General features: G+C 39.5%; 1 protein-coding gene across 1 annotated transcript; it reads left to right on the top strand.

Moving 5' to 3' along the window:
* Positions 1 to 2,999: 2,999 nt before the first annotated feature.
* LOC134669679 (pancreatic triacylglycerol lipase-like) lies at positions 3,000 to 8,880 on the top strand. Its single transcript, XM_063527350.1, has 6 exons — positions 3,000 to 3,089; positions 3,913 to 4,093; positions 5,755 to 5,903; positions 6,891 to 7,136; positions 7,857 to 8,199; positions 8,781 to 8,880. The coding sequence occupies exons 1-6, from the start codon at positions 3,053 to 3,055 to the stop codon at positions 8,824 to 8,826; spliced, it is 1,002 nt and encodes a 333-aa protein (XP_063383420.1). The 5' UTR covers positions 3,000 to 3,052; the 3' UTR covers positions 8,827 to 8,880.

Genomic DNA, 8,880 nt, shown 5'->3' with positions numbered 1-8,880 from the left:
TTTTAATATGTCCTTGAACTAACTTGAGACATTGTTACAAATACTTACGAGTATTTATTTCCTATTAATGAATGAATATGATTAGTTTACACACTTTCAACTCACTCTGAATTTAACTTGAAACAATTTAAATCCATTCAAATGAATATGAGATTATAAATAACAATCAATACAGATCGATGTTTACAACTTGAAGTTGACAGTTACAATGACATGAATGAATGAAATGAAGAATGAATGAATGGTTGACCGAATGAAATAAGCACTTAAAGTCTTTAGCTGATGAGTGAGTCCCGTGACCGGTTGACCGAACGATCCGCGGCTGAACGGATACGATGACTCGAACTAACCGGAAGGTGGCGCTGCGAGCGCTCTCATCGTCTAACGCACTTTCCGATTTTAAAGATGGCTGGCACCCATCTTATTGACTTCGCACTTTTTTATGATCTACTTTTCACTTTTGCTCGTAAATCCGCACTCGAGCACCGTACGTACGCACTGAATTTAACGGCAAATGAAATAATGATGACACGATGACTAGTTTGACGCGATGATTATGTTGACCCGATGAAATGCCGACGCGACGCGTGCGCCGTGTTACGTAACCCGCCGTTTTCTTCGCCTACCGCGCACGACCTGCGTTGATTTCTTGAAATTTTGATTAATCTTGATAAATATGAATAAATATGATGAATATGAATATGAATTCTCTTCCTGCGACCGCTCCGGTGCTTCTCCTTCGTAGACGAGCGTCGATGACCCTCGGCGTTGTGTCTAACCTTGAAATATCGCAACGATATGTTACCTTCTTTTTACTTCTTGATCCTTCTTTTTCTTCTTCTTCGTGCTGATTCATTCCGTTGATCGTGCTGATTCATTCCCCTCATGGGCCACCAAAATGATGCGTACAAAAGGTCGGTCCCCTCATGGGCAACCAAAATGATGCGGACAAAGCCGGTCCCCTCATGGGTTCCGCCTAAAATGATTGGCACAAGGGCGGGCAATCCTAGATCCCCGGATGAGCCACCATAAATGATGACGACAAGGGCGGGCAGCTGCGTCAGCTACTCTCTCTCTCTCTCGTCTCTCTTACTCTAAACATGGGCCACCAACATGGGTTCCTGGCGCTTCCCTGGCGCGCAAGTACACATGTACTATAGGAGCTGCCCCAGCTATCTTTCCTATGATCTAGTACTTAGCCTTCCGTATACTCTTGACCTGGAGACACGTGGCTGCGACGACCAGCCACCGGCCGTCGAGTGTGCCATCGCTGCGCTCCGCTGACGACTCCAGCTCTCCTGCCAGCTGCGGGACGTACAGTCGCTGCCCTAGCGGCTGTGATGAGGATAGAACCCGTTCAGGGTTAGGACCACGTGACGTCGTTATTGAAAGGCACTGAATTTACTGAACTATTATATTAACTGAACTTAACTCTAGCGATACATCTTATTTTAATACGTAAGCTACTGACTTGTTAACTAAGGGCCGCCGCGGCATAATGTAAGACAATTATACTGAGGACAAAATGGCGGAGCTGACTTGACCGGTCAGCTCCGACCCGCGCCCCGGGCACGCGTCCGCTCGCGACGAGGAATCGGATAGAAGAGGTCGATGCAACGGGGAGTATGAATGTCCATTGCAACGAATGAATGAACGAATGAATTGACTGACTTTACTTATACCTTTTAATTACAACGAGCCATAGATTCTCGTTGATTTGGCGTGAACATACTTACTTTTAGATTAAATATTGGTCGCGGTAATGCTTTCAGGAAAATACTTTTAAATATCAGTTGCAAGGATGTTATTTTTAGATTTAAAGGATGATAAAATTGAAAATGATTATGATAAATTGATTATTTTTGCCATGAACGCACAGGGAGGCATGTGTTGCAAGATGGTCAGTCAAAGTTTTTTTTTTAATTATTATTTGTTGCTCGGAAATCAGATACCTATTAGTAAGTAAGTAAACAAGAAGTGCCTAAAAAGGCTTAATAAATAATGTAAGATAAGATTATCTTAAATAAAAATACGCATTACGCAATGCACGCACAATGATATTATTATTTGCTGTGCATAATGAGTATTTTTCATTTCCAAGAATGCAAGAATAAAATTATAAGGAATCCAAGAATAAAAAATCGGCCTAACAGTTCTGGTTCGCAAATTTTTAATGCCACTCGATCAAGGTACCGCCTCTACTTCACCCATCTGAGCTGAATTCTGAGTTACTGAATGGCCGTAAGCAGTTTCTTCCACATATTTAAGCCGAGATTGAACATGATATACCTATTTAATATGCGGCATAGCATTCTCCGTCATACGCCTAACCAACATGGTATGAGCTTTTGCATTTTTTGTGTCCCAAGTAGTTCGATCACTACCAGTTTCTTTGGGTTTTACACGACAATGTTCAAACAATTTTGACCTCGCAGTAACACGGTGGTCTGAAGATTCCATTTATTCTAATTATTGGATTCATCCAGCTCTATCAAGCTGTTGTTTGTATGATTTAATATTGCTGTCCCCTTTTCAGTTAAAAGTTTAACCGAGCGAGTAATTAATTATTTTGTATCTTCAGCGATGCAGCAATGGCGTTCGTACCAAAACTCACTTTTATGCCGATCGCCGACACTTTTCTTTCGGCGAAGAACTTCTTCAATTCTTTATATTATTTGACAAAAATATGTACCTGAGCCTCCTGATAGTTTTAAAATGAAAATATTTTTTTTTAAATGAAGTTAATAGTTTTAAAATGAAAATATGAGTTTTATTTTATCACAGGATGCAACATTGCACATATCACCTGAATGACAGAATAAATGAATACCGGAAGTAAGTTTAAAAAACTATATCTCAGTGTCACATCACATAGTACAAAGGTGCGATTACGTTGGCATGATTCTAACATAACATAACAAACAAACACAACACGCCATGTTCTTAACGAGATATCACTGATAGGCTTAGATTTCAGGTTAATCTTTGGGTATAAATACTTTTGCACGAAAGGGTTTGTTGTATATCGGTCTCAGTGTTCAAACTGTTCATAATGAGGGCTTCATTGTTGTTTTTACTCGTCGCTGCGGGTAAGTACGGACATAATTGCGCTGTAATACCACCCACGTTTACCTACTTGTTTTTGCTATGGTTTGAGTTTTGAAACGTTCAACATTGTTCAGGATTAAACGAGGCCAGGAAAAATTAACTAAATTTAATTACCTTACGTATCGCAATTATTCGCAATATAAAGAAAATGCATTTTGCGAGCATTAAGTTGCCTTACCTCGTAGGTACTTGACGCATATGCTTCAAAAGTACCTGCCATTCTGTGATAATAGCAAACAATTAATATTGTTTATTTCAAAGATGAGTAACATCTGTTATTATGAATTATGAATTGCTTGCTATCGAAAAATATAGCACTTCATTCGATATATAATTAATCACTAGCAGCACTGGTACGTTTTTGCCTCCGAAAAACCCGGCTATATTAAAAATGATACAAACACATGCGAAGACTGTTAAAATCTTCTTCCTGTAGTGAATGAAAAGGGTTTCAACATGAAAACAAAAATATAAAACATTGTCATCAAACTCTCTTTCGTCAGTTCACGATTATTAATTAAGATAGGTACTGTAAAATGGGGTGAGTAGGGACGCAATCGAAGTTCAAGACAAGGGATTTCCTAATAAGACGAGTTTTGAAAATTGTTGGATCGACACTTTGGGATTATGAACATTATAATAGCTTGATTTGTTATTACAATATATAATTTACGTAGCAGTGGCCTGTAAAAACGAACTCACCACGCTGTCATCCCTCCTCACCCCATCCATAAGCCAACTGCCCTTCTAATCGCTACTCACCCCATTTTACGGTATCTAAAATTCTGAATAATCCATGTTTAGCGTATGTCGCCGGCACACCGGTTCTGGAACAGCCGGCTGACTTCCAGTACCCGCGATTCTTCAAGATGGCGGGAGGAGATGGGGAGTTGCATGACATCGACCTCGAGGCCAAACCGGACTTGGAATTACTGGCCGAAGTTACAAAAAACCCTGCTAACAACCAATACTTCTTGTATACCAGGTAAATAATCAATAATCATCATCATCATCTCAGCCATAAGACGTCCACTGCTGAACATAGGCCTCCCACTTATGGAAGGTGAATGCCATAATCGCCACGCTTGGCAGGCGGGTTGGCGATCGCAGTCGAGTACACCGAATTTGAGGGACGCTTCTGCCCGTCCACCGGTGGTCTTGGACGTAGTTTAAGGACATACCCGGGTTGTAATATTTAGGTGCAATTTAAAAAAAAAAACTTAAGTCCACTTGACTTTTGGACGAACAATCTTAGATCAAAACGTACTTGTAGCATAAAAGTGAAGTTGCTTATTTCTTACATATGTCCATAGCAAAAAAGAGGCTTTTGCATGGAAAAATAGTAACATTGTTAATGAAATAATTGTTATTTCATATCACTACATATATACTTCAAATTCAGTTGCTTTATAATACAGCACTTGCAAAAATTCTTCTTCCCTTTCTAATAGTCTTAAAGCATGTTTTACAAACTTTCCTTTTTACAATGACGTTAAAAGTTTGTTACAGGAGGATGGGCAGAATTGTATGAACACTGGCCTATGAACCAATAAGAATAAGCGACATACCATTGGAAAGGTTTTTTTATATACTCCATTTTTTGTATGGAGAGACTTGTCATGTCTTGCGTTACGGGCTTATCATTTGGGGTAATAGTACGGATATCCAAAGAGCATTTGTGACCCAAAAAGCTTGCATCAGAGCTGTAAGCGGAAGTGAATATCTCGCCCACTGTAAACCAATATTTCAAGAACTTAAAATTCTACCATTGCCTTGTCAGTACATTTTAGAAATTACTAAATTTGTCAAAAAACAGCCTCAGCTTTTTCCACTTCACGATGAAGTGGTCAATAAGCAAAGGCCTAGCAGGAAGCCACTGCAGCTACATCAACCTGCGCAGAAGCTGAAAGTGTCCCAATCAAATGTGTGTAATATGGCTGTAAAAATATTTAATAGAGTGCCAGATGACCTCAAAACTCTACCGATATGTAAATTTGAAAAAAAAATGTTTCAGTGGTTACTTGGGAAATGTTTTTACTCTGTAGATGAATTTTTTAAATGACATTTATTATAATTTGTTAATTAATTTTGCTTATCTTATACCTACTGACTGAATTTTAATTTTAATATTTAATTTTACTCCCCATGTACATAGCTATGTAAATATTTCTACGCCGATGCATGCCGGCAGAATATGCTGACCTAACACCTTTTACTAACCAACATTGTATGTACCATATTCTTGGAAATAAAGTATTGAATTGAATTGAATTGAATTGAATTGAATAAAAAATCTCTGTTTAAAAAAATTATGACACAAAAAGAACATAAGAAAACGAATAAATATCTAAAATATCGTGACACCAAATCATCCACAATAACAAAACCTTAATGATCTGCGCTACAGGAACTTAGTATCGAAAAAATCTATACAGCTACGTTTAAACTCACACTACTTTTTGTGGTGATAACTTTTTTCACACACAGATTTGGGAGTATCTGCCATAGTAAAAGTAGTACAACTTAGAATAATCTATCCAGTGACATATTGCTTGCATGATAATTAAAGGACGACTAATATTATCTACGGACATTTATCTTCCTTGAAGGACTTTCTACATTTTAAAATATTTTCTTTGTTTTCAGGCGTAACTCCATCATCTCACAGACTCTGACGATCAACAATGCGAACTCCATCCTCAACTCAAACTTTAACGCGAACAACCCCACGATCATCGTTGTCCACGGCTGGCTTAGCAATAGGAATACTGAGCCCAATCCTACTGTCAGAAGAGGTAAGGATTCCTCAACTATAAACCTGTGGCATCTCCTCTAGTTGTCGCTGTCGACATCGTGCCATAATAATCTAACAGATGGCGTTAGGGAGCTAGAACGCAATTTGATAGAAAACTACATCGCGCTTATGGAGTTTCAAATGTCACTTAGGGCCGGTTGCATCAACCACAGTTGACGGACTGAGTAACGTCACTTAGCAGTGAATTATGAAACTTCCCATACAATAAAATTTTTGACAGAGGGCTAGTGCAACCGACCCTTACTATACAATACATATATTATACTCTTCTGACTATCTCTCAGTGGACTTCAGTCCCCAGACATAACATCCGCCTGGAGAGAGTACTCTTTATTGCCCCTCTCTCTACCTTTACCACATTTGGTATGACGGGTTAAGCCCAATATTGTAATTTTTTGTGATGACTGTGGGCCCTAACGTGCAATTGCGGTGGCAATAGGCAAGGCGCACATTGTAACCCTAAATAAAAGAAATAATCCGAACCAGCGGTATTAAGTACCGAAGATCGCAAGATAGTGTTAAAGATTATAGACATTATAGTCAAGAAGCTTTACGGGCAGTCCTAAAATATAACTGTGAAATAAATTTAGGGGACTTTATTGAAGAAACCAAAAATTCTGTCTTTGCTGATAACCGAGAGACCCAAAAACTGTTTTTTTATAAACTTTATTGCACGATATAAAATTGTACAAATAGTGGACTCAATGCATGCCTTAAAGCATTCGTTACCAGTCAACCATTGGATCAAATAGAATCTTCTAAAAGTTTTCTAATTTTTTTCATTAATACCGTAGTGTAAAAAGTAACAGTGGTCCGACGGCCTTTGACGTGTACCGAGCTACTTACAATGGCGATGGCAGCGATGTATACAGCTCGGGTATGCATCACCTCTCGTCGAATGACTGTATAGACTGTGCCAATACGCTATAATGATTGAAGAATAATAAATATCGTACCTACATTTCAGCATACCTCAACAAGTCCGACGTTAACGTCATCGTAGTCGATTGGAGCAGACTTGCCCTCTCCGACTACGCCACTGCCGCCTTAGGAGTCCCAGCGGTGGGCCGCGGCGTGGGCCAGTTCCTTCGCTTCCTCAACCAAGTGACTGGTGCCCGTTTCGACAACATGCACCTTGTTGGCTTCAGTTTGGGTGCTCATCTTGTGGGCAACGCTGGTAGAGAGCTCGGCGGTCAGGTTATCCGTGTTACTGGTAAGTTTATACTTCTTCCTCGCGTTATCCCGGCATTTTGCTACGGCTCATGAGAGGCCGATCGTCGCCGATCGATGAAGTTATTAATGCAATTTTACTCATTAGGTAACGCACTTTCGATATCAATTTGAAATTACGATTACATCCTATAGATAATTAAGATAATGCATTATCTAAAGCCGCAGATACAATATAATATATTTTGTAGATTATAAAATGCCTAGTATAATATATTAAGGCGTGATTTATTTTATCAGCAAAGTTGGTAATGATAAATGCTGTTTATATTAAACTATCAGTAATTGTAGACATACTTTGCAGTAGCGAAAGAAATAGGTACTTTAATTAAATAGGTACAAAAAGCTAAATAAATATTAGGTTAAACTAGGTTAGTGTTATTCTATAACGATAATAGTCAAGGTCTATTGATAATAAGTACTCTCCTTCTTCCTCGATTCCTCATGACTTAGCGTAGCGATCACATTATGAGGTCATTATTTTGTGCACCTAGGCACTATTCTGCACGATTTTCCGCCTTCCTAATTGGTTGGTGGATGTCCAATACCCCGTCTACCATAAGTATAATAAGTACATTCATGCAAAAATAATCTAAAGCTGCTCAAGTTATCCGGTTTTCATAAATGGAGACAGCATTAAACATGGATTAGTATATATTTATAACGAGGTTCTTTAAAGCATATTTTAAATTATACATAAAAGGTTTGGATCCCGCTGGTCCTATGTGGAACCTGAACCGCGAACGCCTGGCGCCCACCGATGGCGGCTACGTCGAAGCCATCCACACTGATGGCGGCTACACCGTTGGCGGTCTCGGCATCGGCTCGGCCATCGCCAATGCCGACTTCTTCCCCAATGGCGGCATCTCCCAGCCTGGCTGCTACACCAACATCTGCAACCACAACCGTGCTTGGGAGCTCTTCGCCGCCACCGTCACTTACAACCACCTGGTCGGGCAGCAGTGCACGACGAATCTTCAGATCACTTGGAATACGTGCCGTGGAGCCAGATTCAATATGGGCAACGATGACTTGAGGAAAACGGGGTAAGAATTTTGCATTAGGTTTCATACTAGAGTTAGACCAAGAAAAGTCTGTACCGATTTTGATAGCCCACGCAGTGCAAGTGTTATTTTAAACATCATACTTTCTATGAAATTATGACTACCTATAAGTAAATAACACTTGCACTGTGTGGGCTTTCAAAATCCCTGCAAACTTTTGCTTGGTCTAAATCTACCGCTTTTTTAACTATTATGTACTAGCGACCCGCCCTGGCTTCACACAGGTCAACAAATTATACTTAAACCTTTTTCAAGAATCACTATATTGTTAGACGAAAACCGCATGAAAATCCGTTTAGTAATTTTTGAGTTTATCGCGAATATACAAAAAAACGCAAACAGAGAGACACGGCGGAGGATTTTGTTTTATAAGGTGTTGCGATAGTGATATCTTTCTCGTACACGGGGTGACGGTATCCCGTATATTTTGGGAGATGTGTTCCGGAGCCGAAGCCAAAACGTAGAGAACCTTTCTATAGTTTCATGGAATATAAGAAGTGCACCGTGACCATTAATTAGGTATTTTTACTCATCTTTAATATTGCCTAAACCGTTTGTTTCAGATCTGGCATGTACCGCCTAGACACTGGCCGACGATACCCGTACTAACCGACCTATTGCTATGATGACAAGATAAAATAAATTGGCTTGCCTTTACAATGA

The sequence above is a fragment of the Cydia fagiglandana genome, chromosome 12 (assembly GCF_963556715.1).
Source record: "Cydia fagiglandana chromosome 12, ilCydFagi1.1, whole genome shotgun sequence".
Taxonomy (NCBI): Eukaryota; Metazoa; Arthropoda; class Insecta; order Lepidoptera; family Tortricidae; genus Cydia; species Cydia fagiglandana.
The sequence above is the reverse complement of the archived record's forward strand: the minus strand, read 5'-3'. Positions and strand labels throughout refer to the sequence as shown.

Coding starts and splice junctions, on each gene's coding strand:
- LOC134669679 (XM_063527350.1), top strand. CDS start 3,053: ATGAGGGCTTCATTGTTGTTTTTACTCGTCGCTGCGG. Junction 5,904..6,890: donor CAATCCTACTGTCAGAAGAG/GTAAGGATTCCT, acceptor CCTACATTTCAG/CATACCTCAACAAGTCCGAC. Junction 7,137..7,856: donor TCAGGTTATCCGTGTTACTG/GTAAGTTTATAC, acceptor TATACATAAAAG/GTTTGGATCCCGCTGGTCCT.